The 20523-nt window shown below is 24.5% G+C and overlaps 2 protein-coding genes across 8 annotated transcripts; one reads left to right on the top strand and one right to left on the bottom strand.

Moving 5' to 3' along the window:
* Positions 1-1698: 1698 nt before the first annotated feature.
* On the bottom strand, positions 1699-20369 carry LOC411693 (Kv channel-interacting protein 1). Of its 7 annotated transcripts, XM_026442288.1 has the most exons (8): positions 19853-20061; positions 14790-15057; positions 3475-3544; positions 3326-3396; positions 2903-3175; positions 2397-2695; positions 1944-2063; positions 1699-1875 (listed from the first exon to the last, which is right to left on the bottom strand). In XM_026442288.1, the coding sequence occupies exons 2-6, from the start codon at positions 14952-14954 to the stop codon at positions 2648-2650; spliced, it is 627 nt and encodes a 208-aa protein (XP_026298073.1). In that variant the 5' UTR covers positions 14955-15057; positions 19853-20061; the 3' UTR covers positions 1699-1875; positions 1944-2063; positions 2397-2647. The 7 variants fall into 7 exon arrangements, with proteins under 7 accessions (XP_026298073.1, XP_016769276.1, XP_016769275.1 ...); XM_016913787.2 differs by having other exon boundaries at positions 1699-2063; XM_016913786.2 differs by lacking the exons at positions 1699-1875; positions 19853-20061 and adding an exon at positions 20068-20369 and having other exon boundaries at positions 1988-2068; positions 14790-14975.
* Positions 3682-7918, top strand: LOC102654746 (dynein regulatory complex subunit 5). Its single transcript, XM_006558916.3, has 9 exons — positions 3682-3817; positions 4076-4348; positions 5068-5259; positions 5504-5674; positions 5766-5904; positions 6210-6450; positions 7025-7180; positions 7592-7706; positions 7770-7918. Exons 1-9 carry the CDS (start codon positions 3771-3773, stop codon positions 7885-7887), a joined length of 1452 nt encoding a protein of 483 aa, XP_006558979.1. The 5' UTR covers positions 3682-3770; the 3' UTR covers positions 7888-7918.
* Positions 20370-20523: the final 154 nt, after the last annotated feature.

The following is a 20523-nucleotide window of genomic DNA, read 5'->3' as shown; positions in this document are numbered from 1 at the left end:
TATTGTATATATATATATATATATGATTCAAAAAAAAAACTAGTGATTTCAAAATCGACGGAAACTGTCTATAGCTACTGATTATCTTGTCGTTCAATCGACAATAAATTGTATAATTCTTTAACAAAATCGTTTCGTGTAATCTCATACAATTATTTCTTAATTTCTTTTTCCTCTCAGTTTTCTTTCCTTTGAATTACTAAGTGATTATTGCAATTTGGTGTTTCATTTTCTAGAATATAGATAATTATAGAAACACCCCTTTATTTTTCTATTGAATAATATTATATCTTAATAATATTCTTTAATGTTTGTTTATATATATATATATATATATATATATATATATATGTTTGTATGAAAATCAACTAACAATCAACATTAGAAAACTGATTTTTAGTTATCACTTATATCTACGATATAATTCTAAATGACTTTTAAAATGGTTGAACCCTATAGAGACCTTATATATATAAGATACACACACACACGCACGCACATATATATATATATATATATATATATATATATATATATATATATATATATAAAATGTATATATGCTATAATTAATATGATAAAGCAGAATATCGTTCTGCTTCTTTTTCAGAGAACCACATTGTGTTCGTATACCTTTTTATTTCTCTTCTTAAATTATTTGAGATTATTCCAATAGAAAATTCAATCTCTTTAACATCTCTAAGGCTCTATCGCCGAATGCTCGTTGCATACTAAAGAAGTTTTTAATGTTTAAATTGTTCATATAAGTAAAATCAATATGTATTTCCTCGAAGAAATATACTTTTTTATCAAGCACAGAATATTATTAAATTTATTATGTGATAAAATCTGGAAAAAGAAATTACTCTTCAAAAAAATATAATTGTTAAATCATTGAATATATGTATTTTTTAAATATTTTTGGTTAATTAATCATTTATATCATTTTTACTTATGATTTTAATAAATTTGAAATTATTTTGATTTTTCTTTTACACAATCAGTTTTAGCTTTCAAATTTTTATGATATTATATTTAATATAATTCTGCCTGTACTTGTGTGTGTGTAAAGGAAATATTGCTTAAATTAATTGTATCTTGTTAAAAGTTTTATTAACAAATTTGAATCAAAGAGCTATATTCTTCAATTTAGCCATTTATTTAATAATCTAATAAAATTTTAAATTTAATAATTTTCTGCATAATAACATAACTTTCATCCGTAGAAGAAAATCTTTACTAAAGAATATATATTTGATAAATTTTTTATTTCATTTGTTCCCAAATATTCAATATTATTTGATTTATGAAAAATTATTTTCGATACAAATTTAAGAAATATCCTGTGCGTAATTAATTGTTCTTCAGATCAATATTTAATAAACATTTCATCAGTTCCATTATTTTTCATAGTAATTATAAAGATAAAATTGTCTTTCAATCGTATACACAGCCATACGTCCTTCCATTGCTTATAAAATAAATAAAATAGGTTTTCAGAATTTGGCACGGAAGTGAAACAAGATAAAATATTGTTTCATTTCGAATTCATTTTGTTTCAACATTTTCAATTTTTTTTCAATGTAATATGTCAGATTCTTAAATAGTTTCTTCCGTAATATTTTTGTTTCTTCGAAGATTATTAATATTTTATATTCTTTCTTCATAATATATTAGTTGATTTAATTTTTGCTTTTCTAATTTAATTTGAAATATTTTTTTTTATCTCATTATAATTTTTGATTCGAGTTTTTAATCTCAATTCCACAATTGACAAGTCGTTTATCTCCCCTCTCTCAAAGGAAGTATATTTTTCCCATTATAGTTTGGATATTATAGTTTAACACTCACTTTACGTGACATAAAATAATTCTTCTGCAAGAAGAAATACATGTAGCTCGTTCATCTATTGATTACGAGCATGATTAAATTCTTGAACTTACAAGATTTTTAAGAATTTGATTTTTTTTATTTTTGTCTTTTTTTGCTTTTTTTTTTAATATTCTTTATTTTTCTTGAAATTGGAATTTTTTTACTGTAGAATTTGGGAATCATATTTTATCCTATCCTGGAAAAAAATTGAAACATTTCAGATTATATTGAATTCTATTAAAAAAATATTTGCTTTTTCTTGAGATTTAAATTTAGATTTCTTTTTCTCATTATTTTTTCTAATCTTATTAATTCTTTTTAATAGAAGCTTTCAAATATTTTTTTATAGAATACTATTATATATATATATTTTTAATTATACTATCTAAAATTAATTGAAATTTATTCCTATTTAAACCATATTTCTATCAATTATTTCTTACAATTATTGAATTATTGAAAAATATATATATATCTTAAATAAGAAAAGAATAATAAGTTAATTCGTTCATCAAATTGTTTACCCTTAGCAAAAGAGTGGAGCCTCCGGTTGATTCCACCAGTGCGCTGCTAAGAGCATATAAAGCTCCTGATCCTGAATGGTATAACCTGGAGGTGGTTGAGAAGGCAAAGGCGGTGGAATAGGTGGCAGCAAAGAGTAGGACGGCGGCGGTGGTGAAGGCGATTGGGATTGTGAAAAGGTAGTTGTAGTGGTAGAGAGCGGCGTTGGCGGCGTTGTTGTGGTCATCACCGGGGGCTCTTCCTTCTCCGGAGATCAAAACGCGTAATCAAATTTTGCCAACGACCGTGTAGTCACGTCATCCTAAACAAATTATTTTTATTAATCATAATATATTATCATATCATTTATTATAATTAAATTTTCATTTTAATAATTATTCTTATATTTATATTTTAATAAAATAAAAGTTTTTTGAGTAGTTTATAGTATTTTTTTGTTATCAAACAATATATGAAAAAACGATATTGTTTAAAGAAATGATAAAATAGTGAAATAAAACCGTAGTACCCTTAAACAGCTCTCCATAAATTCCTCGATCGTTATTATACCATCCTGGTTTAGATCAAACTTCTTGAACACCCTATCCAATTGCTCCCTCGCTTTCCTTTCCTCTTCAGCGTGATGCCGTCGACCCATAAGCTCATGTACCGCAATCACTACTTCCCATAACTCGCCCCTGGTGATGCACCCATCGCCGTTTATATCATAAAGCTTGAAGATCCATCGTAATTTCTCGTAGATACTTCCTCGTAACAAAGTCGATAAAATGACAAGAAGATCCTGAAGAAAATATTATTTTTTATAATTTGAATTTTTTTCTTTTTTTTTCTTTTTATTATGAAAAATAAATTGTGAATCTTAAAATTAAAAAATTATGAAAAAAAAAGAAAATTTTTAAAAAAGAAATAATAAGAGAAAGATAAAAATTACCCTAAAATTCATGGCACCATTGCAGTTAACATCGAATGCTTTAAACACATAATGAGCATAAAGACTAGAATCTGCAATTTATACGAATAAATATTAGAATAATTTCTCAATAATTATTCAAGAGATAAGGATCTTTAATTTAAACTTACTGCCATGGGGGAAAAATTTTGCATAGATATCCTTAAATAAATCTTCATGCACTACACCCTCTGGACATTCCTGAAAATATCAATATGAATATTAATTTAATTAAAAAAAAAGTCATTCAAATAAATATTTATGAAAAATAGAAAGAATAAATATATTAATTTATTGGAAAAAGAAGTTTTTCGTTTCCAATAATAAATTTTATTTGAAACAGATAAAATGGTGAAGATAAGAAGAAAATGAATAGAAGTGGATATTTGCATACGTATGAATATAATGCATAAAAGAAACAGCAAAAATGAAAATTCCGTACACTATACCGAAATATGTATTTGAAACATATCGGTAAGTCTTTTATTTTATTTTTTATAATTTTTTAATTTTCTAATCAGCTAATTTTCCATAATTTCATAATTTTCAAATTTCTAAATCTTATTTAAAATTATTTAATCTTACATAATTTTTCAATATTCTAATTCTAATTTTTTAAATATTTTATGGACTTCTTTTTTTTTTTAATTATTAAAAATTCTTATTATAATCATATTTTTTTAAGATTAATAATATAAGAAAATATATTTAATATTAATATCTTTCTAAAAGATGTTCAGATGAAACGACACAATTACCGACCGAGACTGAACGAACAATTCGGTCGGAAGATGTTTACTGGGACGTGGACAGAGTTCCGAGCTTAAAGACCCTTGCTCTTCGTGTTATAGCCTCTGAATGGAAAAGAAATCCAATATTGGAAGAATTACCGACATGCGAGGACAGAAATGAACTAATAGAAATTTTGTCTACCGATTTGCCATTTGAATTGACCATAAAGAAAATTGAGGACGATTATTATTGGGAACGTTGCTCGAAAGCTAGGTGAAATAGTTGTAATCTTGTCTAGTCGAAAATCTTGTTACTAAATATGTTTTTTAGAAATTTAAATTTTTCTTTTTTAGAATTTAATAATAAATTAAACTTTGCAATAAAATAATAGAAAAAAAGTAGGAAAAGTAGTAAGAAAGTAGAAAATTTGAAAATTTACAAGATAAAAAATTAATAAATTCGGATAAATAAAGATATTAAAATATTTTATAAAAAAAATTTTAATAAAAATATAGAAATAAAATAATGATGAGAAAGAAAATAGGAAAATAAGAAATTAAAAAATTTTAAATAGAAAAACAAAAAGAACATTTAATTTTACACTTTAGAAATAATGATTAGTATCTTTCTAGATAAAAGAAATTCTCAATTGATTTTTTCCTCTTCTTTTTTTCAGAAATTTAAAAAAAAAAATTTCTCAAATCCTCATAAAAACGTCAAATTTAATTTATTAACTAAAAAATAGATTTAATTATACATATATATTACTATAACTATCATTTTTATACAGCATATTTTATACAACATCAATTCTATTAATTTTGCTTGGCAATCTTTCAACAAACATCCTCTCAAGCAATCCTCTACTCAACACATATATATTTCCAACACGAGAATTATGGAATTTTCATAAAGAAATTTCTTTTTGGTTTACTTTAAACGTGACCCTAAAATTTAAATGCGAAAACATGAAAAGACTGGAATTATTTTAGATGGGAACACAACGATTTATCTATACATGGTAATTCTTGGCGACGACGTTATTGCGAGGGTACTTTAAGCGAATATTTGGAGAAACTCGATCCAACTTTTTTCGAAGCGCAAAAGGAAGAATGCGAAAAAATGATCGACCTAGTGCATAAATATGTGTACACCATACAGATACGTTCTCTCATACCTACAAGGTAGATAAATTTATTTTAAACAAATATAAAATATAAAATATAAACAGATAAAGAATATAAGTAAGTATATAAAGTATTTAAAAAAAAAATAGATATATTTATAAAAAAGAGAGCCAAATAATTTGAAAAGAATTTACAAAAAATGACTATTACTCGATTATATAAAGTTTCAAAAATTGAAATCTTTCTTTTTACAAGTTTTTATATTATATAATCAATATATTATTTGCTTAAAATATCACAGGAAAACAAGGATATCTCTAGACGAGGAAGATCCTTGTGAAAAAGATAGAGAATATCCCATTAACCACATCCCATTAGACATTATTCTACCACATTTTCCTAATCTTACGGAAATTCGCATTAATTTTGGACAGATTTATATGAACGATGGTTTCGAATGGAAAGACTTTGAGTGAGTTCTTTTTCCAAGTTATAATATATTTTTCAAAATTTGATTTATGTAATAAAATAGATAAATAACTGAAAATAAAAAAAAAATAAAGCATTTCCATTGAAGATTGTTTGGGTCTTGGTCGTGGGATTAAAGCTTGTGAGAAATTGAAGAAGTTTAGTTTAACTAGGAGCAATGTGGACCAATTACGTATTGCAGCTCTTCTTCAGGGAATGGTGGACAATTATAATGTTCGTAATATTATGATAAATCTAAAAAAGAATTGCATATTTTTAAATAATTTTTTAATGTTCTTCGCATATAATAATAAACTTGGAAAAATAATATAAAAGAAAAAAAGTATTTTACAATTTTTTTAAAAGTTCTGCCACCCATTTTTTTATAATATTTTTTTTATATTTTAACATCTACACATTCTCTTAATATTTCAAATAATTTAATCCTCTTTTTCTATAATATGCTTCTATAATGTCTTTTATCGAGCAATTTTTTAATAAATTTCCTCATATTATATTTTTAATGTTTTTAAGTACAGATAGAAGAATTAAATTTCTCTCATTGCAAACTGGGAAACGTAGGGGCTCAGGCAATTGGTGAATTCCTATTGTTGCACAAGAAGTTGAAGATATTGCATTTGGAGAACAATAACATTGGACCGGAAGGAGTTGCTGGCATAATTTATGGGCTGCTACAGTTGGAGAACGCGATAATGTTTAAAGTTCTGAATCTAGGGATGAACCCTTTGTTAGACAACGGGATGTTTCACATATGTGCCTGTAAGTGTACAAGATATTGGGTTACTAACTTTATCCTCTTATGAGTCAATATTTAAACTGTCTACTGTATCGAAAGGCGATTGTATCCCATAGAACAAACACTGTGCTCGACTTCCATTCCATTAATCTCTCGCCGGAAGTTACCCTGGATCTTTGTTTGACTTTTGCATTTCATCGAATAGTTAATCTTCCATGATTTATAACTACGTATATAACTTACATAAATGCACAGAATATATATATATATATATAGGACATTTAATATAATGAATAAAATAATATTTACTAATTGATAATAATTATTATGAATATATTGCAAAATTAATTTTTATTTATTTCATCGCTGTTTTTTGTTTAGATTTATTTTTTCCTAGAACAAAAATTATTATTTATTTCATTGAAACAAATTTACAATTGAACAATTTATATATCTTATATCTATGTAGATCTTTGTCTAGCTTGTACAAACTAACTTGATTTTCGTAAGGCTTATACAATTTTCAAAGAAGTGATCTTAGGCAAAGAATGGATTGAAATTGCATTCCCAAGAGTTCATTGTCTATGTTTGTTTTAGTTCTGTTAAGAAACGAAAGTTTGGAAGTTCTCAATCTGAGTGCTTGCAAAATAGAAGCTGCAGGAGGTATGGCATTGGCCGATATATTGACTTCCGGTTCCATCAATTTCGAAAATTTAAGTATCGATGTGTCGAACAACGATTTTAATGAAAAAAGTGAGATATGTTCCTAATAAAAAAAAATTTTTTTTATTAATTATAGTGTAATTATAAAATTACACGTAGATAAATTAAAAGTAAAAGAAAAAAAGATATAAAAATTAAAAAATAAATTTAAATAATTTATAATTATTTATTTTGAATGTAATATATTAAAAACATATATGATAATATATATTTATAATATATATAAAATCAAAAAAATTATATATATTTTTTGATAAATTATTTTGATAAATATATTCAGAATATCAAAACAGAACTTTTTAAATTCTGATTCAATATTCTGAATTAGCTTTATTTTATTTTTTATAAATCAATTTTCTATTAAAATATTCATTGTTTAATTAAAACAAAGAATATAATATTGTATATGAAATAAACGGATAACACATAATGTTATTTTAGTTGGAGAGACAATTGACTTAGCACTGAAGGAAATTCCATTTATAGTGGAATTCAAAGCTCGAATGTGTAATTTCTCGAAAAAATCAGAAAATTCTATCTACGAGAGTGTAATGAGGTAAGAAAAAGTTATATATTTTATCAAGTGATACTTGATCTCTGATTTTTGTTATTTTTTAAGAAATAAACTAAAGAAATTGAAAGAGAATACGAAACAGATGCTTGAAGAATCACAAAGAATTTCCAGCGATTTGTCTATCTTTAAACAAATATTCAACGATGATATATTCCATATATAAGCTCAAAAAATAAGAAAAATTGGTAATAAAATGCAAATTTATGTGCAAAAAATAAAAATCAAGAAAATAAATGAAAGAGTTAAAAAAAATATAATAATATAATTTATTCAAAAATTAGAAAAAATTTATTATTAAAAAATTCAATTTAAAAATGAGACAACAATATATATATAAAAGAAATATATAAAAGAAAAAAAGCATAAAATAGAAAACATAATATAAAAAAAAAAATACAAATTATTAAACAAACATTTCCATATAATATGTTGTTAATACTTCTTAATATTGCATTAAAATGATTCGTTAAACTTAATTGATTGGATGCATTCAAAGCAAGTATAGGAAGAAATTCCAATATTAATAGAATAATTAACATTTCTGCATAATATTCAATGATAATGTCTCCATTCCACCTAAATGTTCATCCATTGCCTGAGGAAGTATGAAGAAAATGATCGTCGCAATGGAGAAGGACTAATGAAAGAGTTGGCAACAAAAGAGCAGCACAACGAGCGTGCAACTACTTCGAAGAAGTTATGCGAGAACCGTGAGTACGGTAAATTGCAGCAAAAGTGGGCCAGTGCTAAGACTTTTTTCATTATTAAGACAAACGGTTGTCAGAAAAAAATAAAAGATCCAGTTTTGTGCAATCCTAGGAATATTCTTTCTTGATTGCTTCTTTTTCGTAAAGGAAAACATATTTAATCTGATTCTATACTGTGCTTTTGTATATTGGAATATAAAAAAATAATCCCAAGATTCAATCATATGAAAATTATAAAATTTAATTTAAAATATAAATTATTATTAATTTTTAAAGAAAGTATATTACTTTATAATATTATTCAATTGCAATAATTTTTACATATTAGAATAGATATTTGAAATACCAAACATATATTATTAATATTTCAATAATTGAATAGAATATTCTAGTAGATATTATATATTTTATAATATTTGTTAAAAATCAATTAAAATGATACAGTCTCTACATATTATCCTATCTATTAATCTTAATACTGATTTATAATTTCATTCAAAAATAAAATTACTTTTATTTTATTTTCCTAAATATATACATTTTTAAATATATAATAACTTTTATAATAGAAAATATACTGTTTAAATTTTGATGTAAAATTGAAGTAGATTTAATTATGGAATTTTTAAAAAAATTTTTTTAATTAAATTAAAAAATCAACTATATTGAATCTTTGGATTATATTTAAAAAATGGCGATATGTTTTTGCATAAAAATGATTTCTCTATCTTACACAATATTTGGTCAACTGAGATTATAAAATTTTATCGATTCTCAAGAAATTATAGTTTATAATTTCTTTGAAATCATATTTATGCTCGAAGAAAATAAATGGTTTTTCGTTGTATCTTATAAAAAACAACTATCAGTTATAAAATTCTGACATTAAAAATCGATTTTCACCTTTTTAATTTGATATTTACAACGGAAGTTCACATATTTCTGATAATTTAGTTATTCTGCTAAGATGGGAAATGTAATTTAAGATATAATTAAATGTGCGAAGAATATTACTAGTTTTAATTTTTTAATAAAAATAATTGTATTAAACACAAATTTGTAATTCAATTATTTAAATGTTTCTTTTAATAATTATATTCAAAATGAACATGTAATTATTCATATGTTATATTGTCTTATCGAAAAAGTAAATTATGAAAATATATATATATGCTTCAATTACATGGAACAGCGCTATTGAATTCTATTCTCAGGAGAATATCGAAATTTCCCTTATTAGAATTTCAGTTGACATGTGAATTGTAATTGAAGCAGTTACTATTGAAATTAATATGTAACATATATTGTTAATAATATATAATTGTAATGTTTGCATATTAAATAACAAGATGCAAGATGGATGAAAATGATGGATGAAATTTTCACAAAATGATAAAATAAATCGAGTTGAATTAAAGAAGAGACTAGTAAATTTTAGAAACATTGGATTCTTCAGTCAAGAGAACTATATTCTTATAGTTCTCGTTAACCTGTATTTACAACATTATTTTTTCATGTAATATAATAAGAACAAATAAAAAAAAATTATTTCTACTTTTTCAACTAAAAAATATACATAATTAATTTCTAAATTAAAAAATATTGAATATATTTTTTATATTTAAATTTTTAAGACAATATAAAAGAAAATATATGTCAAAATTAATATTATATCAGAATTTAAATATATATTCTTTAAATTCTTCTACATAAAATCGATATATAATCAAACAATATTTTTTAAATTTTCAATTCAATATCTCATTTGAACCAATTATTATTTATCATTGACAAAAAATTTACATTAATTTATGCTTCCTAAGAAAATTGCTTTTCTTATGCTAAGAAAATTAAAATTGATTATCCAGAATATGATTATAACAGAATAAACTAAAATAATTTAGAGAAATGAGTGAAAATTCAAAGATACATCCGAGAAAACAATAATTTAGCAAGAAGTTCATTTATACTATCGATTTTCATGAATGTTATTACATGGGCCTAAATAAGTACTTACAATTTTTCTAAACGCCAAGGTCCCGGCCTCGACGCGGCCTCTGGTGTCGGCCTTCTTCGATTTCCACTAGATACCGACACACTCCCGCCATATTCCCTTAAATAGAATCGAGTTCAATAGGACGAGCGTGGTAATACTCGCCTAACCTTTACGCTTTCATTGAAAAAAAGAGAAAGAAGAAGACTTCTACTTTCCAGACTCAAGATCGAGAGAGAGAAAGAACAAGAGAAACAATGAAGATGTTGTGTTTCTTCAATAACTATTTCTTCGACAAAGAAGCTATGGAATAGAAAATATCGAACTTGCACTAATCAATTATGCATCAATGTATATAGAAAATACATTTGATTAGATTTTTCTATGAAGATAAAATATGAATACTTTATTTTTAATTTAATGTCACTGTAAAACCTTTATTTATTTTTCTGATAACTGAAACAAAATAAATAAATAAATATACATATATATATGTCTATATATATGTATATCTGTACTTGTACGTAATTATGTAGAAATAAGATTTAATTTTATAATTTTTATAATGAAAACTTTTACTCACAAAATTAATAACTTTATAAACATATGGAATGATATGCAATTTCAAATTTTTTTGTTCATTGATCTATTTCGACCTATTTCGAAAAAATATCGTGCACATTCTTGCAATACTTTGCACAGACATTTTCATTATCGTGCAAACGCACGCTCTTGACACAATTGCCAGTCTTAACGGCTCAAGTGGCAAGCGTATAGTGACGAAATAGCGCAATTAAAACATCTAAGGAACTCTCGAAAAATCCGAGCTTTTTTCGTCATACATATAAAACGTTCTAAGGCTCAGGGCTTTTAGTTTCGCGTCGCGTGTAAATGCTTGTCTACAAGTGGCTGCGACAGAAGTACGATATTCAACCTTTCGATCTTTTCAGAGAACCGATATAGTCTTTTTCTAGGAGGCAAATTAATTTTTTTATTTTTAAGTTTAATTTATTTTTTTAAATAATTAATTATGTTTATTCTCTTTAATATTATGAGAACAAAGGAGAAGTATAGAAAATTTCTTTTTAAAAATATTAAATCCTTTTTAAGAATAATAAAAAATACAGTAGAGACATCTTTATGAAATAAGTTAAAAAAATAAAAAAAGAGAACATATAAATGAATATAAATACTTATGCAACAAACAAGAAAACTATCTCTGGAAATAATTTAGAAAATTATTTTATGATAATTGAATTAAAAGAAATATGTGACAGAATACGTAAATGAAAAATTAGATGTTACACTTAATAAAATCATTCAATTCTCCTATCTTTATATTATAATTACAATTTCTTTTAATATTCAATTCATAATTTTATATCAAAATATAAAATTTCTTTTTCTTTTCTGTTAATAATTCAAATTTTCCAAAGTACGTCTGTTACATATATATAATCTTCCAGTGAAATGGATGATTGAAAGTCGAGTCATATGTCTGTTCAAAAACTTTCAGTAGAATTTCAAAACTTTACTCGTGAAATAGTAATCGTCGTGACACACTTTTAGGTCGGTAAGAGCATAAAGTTCAGATCGATAGTAGTATACACGATATTTAGTTGGAAAAGTTAAGAATCATATATTTTCCAATGAAACTAAAGGAAAAAAAACTACACACAATTCACAATTTTGAACATCAATAGACTAATTGCAAAAATATTTTGTAAATATATCTATTTCCATTCATTACATTCTATCTATGAAACAACTGATGATATAATCAATGTATCGATCCATTCGAAATGTTCCAATTAAGATGCTGACACATTGTATTATACAAAGAAAGCTTTTATTGTTTGTTGGAAATTGATTGCATTAGTACAAACTGAATCACGTGTATACATGTTAAAATACGGATTTATCGAATAATATAATATTCATTGATAAATTACCATTATCTACTTTATGTTATGTTATAGCTAAATCTATCTATAGATCTAATCAAAAATTAGAACTTTTGATGAATAATTTATATCTATCGATAATTGAATTCATTAAAGAATCATGCATTAAAATACTATATATTAAAATACTATTCTAACATTATTATAATATTATTCATGCATTAAAATATTGACAATTCCAAAAAGTAAAGAATTGTAAAGATTTTAATAAAATTATTATTAATATAATATATACGTTTATCAAAGAATGTTCACCTTTCTTTTTCCTAATTTCTTTGAATATTGATAAACATAAATAAATATTTTTAAAATTTTCAGAAGAAATAAAAAAAATGGCAACAAAGATAACAAGAACATTAGAAAATTAATAAAAATATTATTATATCAATCTTGATAATTTATACTATATTTTAAAATACTAAATAAAAAATTTATAATACAGGAAAAAATGTTTTTATATGAATGAAAATATTTCTTTCAGAAAGATTAATATGTTGAATTTATTTTTGGTTTATCTAAATAAGATAGACATCATGTAATGTAGATAAATTCTGGTTGAAGAATAGAAAGTTCTAAACTCGACAAATTACTGTGAAATATAGGTAGTTTTGTTACAGTTCCAAATTCATTTGTTTGAAAAGTTACATTCTCAAAGAAGACATGTAGACGAACAACTTTGAACATTTAAATCTTCCAAAAATTAAACATTTAACATAAAGTACTGTTTCTTTTGACTATTATAAATTACGACTATTATAAATTTCCTTTATTTTACTAGTAAAATAAAAGAATGAATAACTTGGATGTTTCTTGAAAGATGACCAAAAATATGTTATTTCATTATGAAATTCATAAAACCAAATTATTGAATATGAAATATTAAAAATAACAGAAAATTTAATGTAATGTAAATTTAATGTAAATTTAAATTGTTTTTAAATAAGTCTTAACCAATATTTTTTGTATATATTAACTTTTGTATTTGTTTTGATTTTCAGAAAATCAAAAAAAAAAATATTCCACGAATATTTTAACATTTTGAAAAAAATTCTTTCAATCAATTAATAAAAAAAAAATACAACCTAACACGTTAAATCAGATTGAAACAACAAATATTTTGAACTATTATATTGATCTGCTTTGACTACTTCCGATGTTTATATAGAAACAACATCAACCTTGAAGAAAACCTGAACTCGAGAAGAAATAACTATCGCCTCTATTACTTACCCTCAAAATGCTGTGTAAATACTTTATGAGTGACACGACATTGGTATGGCATGTTATGTTTTCCTTCTAATTTTCATTTATCGCAAAAATAAAGCGCAAATTGTTTCAACATCAAGGCCATATTCGCTACAGAAAACGTTGGCATTGCTTACAAAATTGTTGATTAAACTATTGCATAAATTATCTATTTTCATCTCCTAACATGTATAAATTTTGAAGGACTTTGTTCAAAAAATAAATCGTTGGTCAAAAAAGTTTAAAAAAAAATTCATTTTATCCTTTAAATCCTTTAAATCCATTCTTTTTATCTATCTTTGCTGTTTATGGAAATGTTTTATGCTTTAGAAATAGCTGAAATAATAATATGCAAGTGACGATGATTCGTTGAAAAAATATTTTCAAATAAATATGACATATATATAATGGAAAAGAAAAAGAAAATATTCAAAGTAGAGTCTTACAACCTTTATACTTGTCATGAATATTCATGGCAAATAAAATTATGAAAGAAAATTGATGGCAAGCCAGCGACATAATTGTCTAGTTGAAATATAACATGTTACAATTGTATCTAATTTTATAAAAAAATTGATACAAGACTAAATACCTCTATTTTATCGTTTCAAGAATTATTATTATATTAAATTTTATTATTATATCGAATTCATAAAGGAAATTCACTGGCATGCTATCATGCTGAAAATTAATCCCAAATCATTATGAAAAAATTAACTTTGAAGAGTAGTATAAATAAAGAATAGTTATGATTCTTGAAAAAACCTTCAAAGTGAAACAAATATAGTGAATTCGCTTCTTAATTTTGATATTTAAAATCTAGAATTAATTTATATAGAATTACATGAAATATAATATTGGAATAAAAATAAGTTTGAAAAATCAGCGAATGGATGATTTCACGTTCAAAAATAACTTTTTTTAATTTTTTTTAGACTTCGTTTTCAAATAAATCAAACTTAGAAACTTTTTACAAAAATACAAGCCCCTAAATTTAAATTGTTTCTCATTGTTTAAAGATGAAATATTTCAACTCGTAACCTACACGAAGGTAATTGAGAAGTGGTCAGACCGGCCAAGTATGACTCACATCCTTATTTGTTGTTCCAGGAATCACAACTCTGTATCACTAGCTATATTTTCGGATTCAATGTACCTGTTTAAAGCCACGATACATCACGCGTATTTCTTGCCTAGAGAACTTGGTTTGTCGGAGCAATTCCTCAAGGGCAACTGGTCTCGTAGTCTGTTGTCTAGTTCTTGCACTCTCGAAGTCGAAGAGGGCCTCTTCCGGTCCCGGTGAATCTGGTGGCGTAGCCATTTGTATTTAATCCTATCCTTTCTGTCAACGAAATTTCTTCTTTTCTCAACTTGCTAGATATTGTCCTCTTGATTCGTTTAGGGTCACACCACTTTATCCATCCCTATTCGTTAAATATCTTCTTGCTTGATCTCTCAATTTTCGTTAATAGAAGAATAGAGAGACAGAGAAAGAGAAAGAGAGAATAAGAGAGAGAGAATAATAATTGACCAATAATTGACTGTAAAAACAAAATTTAGCAAGTTAATTGAAATATTTTTCAAGATATGAATTTAATTATGAAAGCAATTTTAGGTAGACGAATATGTATTCGTATACGTATCGGATTCGTGATAGCAATTACAAAATTACTGGATTTAAAATCAGTTAAACGGCACGCGGTGAAACGGCAAAAAACATCGAAACAAAAATTAAAAAAAAAAAATCTATACATAGATAAAAAATTTAATTGAAAGACTTTCTCTCTAATGAATCGAACGAAGCCAAGTGTTGCGGATGGCATAGTCTGACTTAATATCGTCTTATTCTACTTAAAGCATGAATGAACGTACCTATAATAAAATAATTTTTTAAAACAGTAAAATAATTAATTTATCAATTTGATATTTTTTAATAATATTTTGATTATGTAAAAATATTTCTATCTTCCTGATATTTCATTCTATTTCAACGTTATTGTTAAAATTATTTTTTAATTTATAAATTATTTGTTATATTTAAAAATGTCTTTATCTATAATTTTTTATTGCAAATTCCTTACCTATTATTTCAAGATTAGAAAATAATGACATTACTCTCATAATTTTAAAATTAATTCTGAATTATTCACTACCTTTACTTTCTTTATTTTCTATCTTGAAATGCTCATAATCTAGATTATTGTCTTTATCAATTACAACAAAAATTTTCAATAATCATTTTCCAAAAGAGAATAAGAAAAAAAAAAAAGAAATTGTGTATGGTTAACAAGATTTAGGTCACTCAGTTGATGTCTATTGAATCAAATACAATGTCACAATGTATTTTATAAAGAAGAGAAGAAAAAAAAGATAATAAACGCGTGAATGCTCGTCAAGCATCGTTGCTTTCTTTCAAGAATCGATGATTGTTCAAAGGGTTTCTCTAATGATATTTTCGAATCGTTTCATTTCAATTCACACTCTGCTGAACTTGAATAGATTTTTTTTTTAATAATGAAATTAATTTTACTATAACTCGTAGCCACACGTTGAGGGACATGTACCACGTTTTATCTTGTCGTTTGTTAACGAATTAGACTTATTTTATTTTACACTATATTCCAAATTTTTTTCTGATTTTATATCGTTTATTATAATTATAAAAAAAAAACAAAAAATAATAATTTTTATCGATTCTATAAATTTTCTTTGTTTTTCTCTATATTGTTTATTCAAGTCAATTTTTATAAATTTTAAAAATTTAATTTTCATTTTAAGAAATATCTTTCAGCATTTTGTTTTCAACTACAAATAAGATTCAATCTATTTCTAAAACTTTTTCACATGATTGCCAATTTGAAATATTTTATGATTACATTTCTTGATAAAACAATCCGTTCTCTTTTCTCGGATGTGTATACTTTGTTAGCTTTCTCCGATACACAGACGTGATCGATGAATAATTGCTGAGGAAATGAATCACTTAAAGTCATGTATTTTTAACCAAAGTTTACATTGTAAGAAAATTTTAGAAAATTATTGAATGTAATATTATTATAAATTATTATTAATTTATAATACTAATGTAATAAAATAGCTATAACTAAATACTCAATTTTACTCAATTTTAATTACTAATAAATTTTCGTTTAAAAACATTTTCTCGAAAAAGGAAAATTAATTATTCAATTTTTTCAATTATTATGATTTTATAAATAATATAATATTTTATAAATAATATAAAATACCTTCAAGATTCATTCTTCAATTTGCCTATTTCGAAATATAAACAAAAAAATTTTAAATATGTACAAATAGCTATCCTGTTACATATACGTATATATATTTTTTAAATTATAACGATCTTTAAAAAATCTTGAATAAAAAAATGCTCAAAAAAAAAAAACAAAATCAATATCCCGAATTAAAAATGTTAAAATTACTAAAATATTATTAGAAACGCTAAAATTCATTTACAATTCATCGCAAAGAAAATATCAAAATCATCATCTCTAAAAAATCTACTATTATTTTTTCTTCTTCAATTAATTAGTTCCTATTGAAAAAAAAAGATATTAAAATATCTTTGCACTATATATATTTTTCTATGCAAAAAGCTGCTATATAACAAAAGCGATAAATGTTTTGTCGTTTTACACGAACACAAGGAAAACGGTTGAAATGCTCGAATGAATCGCGATTGTACACGTGTACCACGGGCACAAGGATCGATAGATAAAGCGAATTTTATTTTTCATAGGCGCATAGGTGATATATATGGCCATTATGCAATACATATGTAAGTAAAAGAGGATAGCCTCGTTAGCCGCGTACTGTCTATGTACCATTCGATATAGATATATATATCTACATAATATATCTACATAGTATAGTTATTCGGTATTTCGTTGGGAAGTTGGCAAAAGCAGTGCATGCGCGTATTTCCGGAATAAATTTCGATACTCTTCGTTTAAATCCACCCACATTTACTAACACACTCTCCATCTCAACTCCCCTTTATCGATTTTTTCGGTAAAGGGTGGTTTTGGAGGCTGTTATAAATCTTAGTTAATCTGTGGATTCTTTATAAAAAAAAAAAAAAATTTTCCTGATGTTAATTTTAATGATGTATATAATAATGTATATAATAACGACTGAATTTAAAAAACTTTTGATATTATATATACTATTTATATAATATACAGAGAAAAAGAGTGTAATGAAAAATATTTTTTTCTTCATTATAATAATTTATAATAATTATAATTATATATAATTTTCTCAATTTAATTAATACATCGCTTTTATAATAATAGTTTTCATAATTAATGTAGAACAATATAATATAATCAACAATGTAATATATCATAAAACATAAATCAATTTTTTTATACATTATGTAATTCATAAAAATTACATATGTATATATATATATATAAATTATATAAAAATTATAAACAATTATATATAAATTTCAAATTAATTTATGTTTAATAATATAATAATATATCGACAATTTAAAAATTATAACGATAATTAAAATGATTGTCGAACTTGGAATACAGAGAAAAAAAAATTTTTACTAAGAAATAATTTTTCTAAGAATAAAGATAACGTAACTGATAATATCATAATAAGAGAAAATGTAAATTTTCTTCAGAATTTACTTTTTAGAATATTCTTCTACAAAGTTTGTAAAAGTTACGCAAATCATTAATTAGGATCGTTATTACCCAGTTGTACAAGATTACGAAGACTACTACAACTATAAACTATAAAAATATATTAATTAAATCGAGAAAATGAGTCTGCATTTTCTTATTACATTGTAAAATCATTAATTAGCAACATCATAAAATATAAAATTTAAAAATATTCATATTATTTAATTATCAAATATTTAATGTAAAACTTTTTAATATAAAAGATAAAATAAAAAATGCATGAATGTATTATATACATGCATATAATATATATATTATATATTTAAAAATAACTTCAGCTTAAAAATGATGCTCTCTCTATTTCTCTTTTTCTTTTGTATTAAAAATAATTCAAATTTTATTAAAGTTCGAATAAAAATGATTATCTATGATCTATTTCCATTATTAATCATTACCCGAATAAATTATTTATTCTGATTAAATTATGAAAAAGAAATCTTCATTGTTAAAAGTAAATTTTCAGATTAGCTCGAGTACCATTAAAAATAGACGGTGAAATAAACCGAATATCATGCGTGCAAGAAATTAGCTACCACATCGCATTAAATCTTCCGATAAATTGTTTTTCTATGGCGATCGTTTTAACAATAAATCCAAATTACATCTTCGTTATTGTTATCAATTCTGCTCATTTGTTTTTGCTTTGACGAATAAAATTGACATAATAATATGAATTAAATATGAAAATTCAATTATTAGATCAACGAATTCTAACAATTCTAAAATTAAAATTTAAAAAATTCAGTATTTATATTTTTTTAATTTTATTTTTAAGAAAATAACATTGGATGACAAACAATAAATCTTATTAAGCTATAGAGAAAAACAGTTCAAATATTATGCCTTGCCAGGAATAATAGAAACAAGGATAATTTGATGTAGCAGAAAGCACAGTAAAATAACATTACGTAACATTCGTACACATAATATTCGTGATTTTGATTATTAATTTAAAAAAAAAAAATATTATTTCTAAAAGAAATTATTCTGAAATTATTTTTTATGTGATTTTAAATTAAACAAAAAATAAATAAATATTTCGATAAAAATTATTTAATTTAATCTAAAAATATTAACGCTAAATAAAGTAATAATGTTAAAGAACGTCATAACTAATATTTATAGAAATTATTCTCTTAAAAAACAAATAATATTTATTTAATTCATCATCTGTGATTTTATATTTCTATACTCTTTAATAACATTTATTTAAATAATTAAATATTAACTATTGAAATTACTTTATTTCTAGTAATCTAATTCTCAATTTCAACTAATTGACATCAATTTAATCCTAAACAATTCTTCTTTGCTCAATAATCCATATTAATCAAGCAACAAATTCAAAAATCAGAGTAGCCTCGAATTCAAAACACGCAGCATCCTTTTAACCTCTCTATAGTAACTTATCTATCAAGCACGGAATATAGTTTTCTCGAGCGCAAGCAAGTGGCAACAATCTCGGCAGCAAGATAACAGAAAAGGAATCGCTTACGTTTCTCGGCGTAGAAGGAAGTATCAGAAAACTTGCTGGAAATTCAATCAGAATGAATAATGCGATGAAAGAAGATCACAGCAATGGAAAAACAATGGATTTCGAAGGATAACGCGAGCACGTTAGTGTTCAGGGTGAACGACCCTAGAACGAGGAGGAGACACGATGTTTTACAAAGGACCGGAGAAAGAGAGTCAGGCTGTGCACCGGCATACCGTTTATATCCTCTTCTACTAGCACACACGACACTCAGTGGCAATACTGCGCAACTACGCAGTCGGCGGCAGACTGGATGTGGCCGGGCTAGACCGGACCACGCATCCTCTGCCCCGCCCAATCATTGCTCTCCTTTCTCGCCCTATACTATCCTTTCTCATATAACACTACCCTCAACACTACTCTCAAACCCTTAACAAATTCTTTTTTTTTACTTCATTAATTGCTTTCTTTGTTTCTTTTGTTTTTTTATGTCTAAATATCAGCAACAGTTAATTCAGAAAATTACAGGAAGATAAATAACATTGGCAAGAAATATCAAGACTGACTTCCTTTATTTTAAAATTATAATTTACTGAATATATTTTTATTATTCAAAACTATTTCGCTATCGATAAATTGTTGAATATATTGTTTTTTTATAAAATTAAAAAATGGAATATATTGTTTACTGT

Source organism: Apis mellifera, linkage group LG8 (genome assembly GCF_003254395.2).
Source record: "Apis mellifera strain DH4 linkage group LG8, Amel_HAv3.1, whole genome shotgun sequence".
Lineage (NCBI taxonomy): Eukaryota > Metazoa > Arthropoda > Insecta > Hymenoptera > Apidae > Apis > Apis mellifera.
The sequence above is the reverse complement of the archived record's forward strand: the minus strand, read 5'-3'. Positions and strand labels throughout refer to the sequence as shown.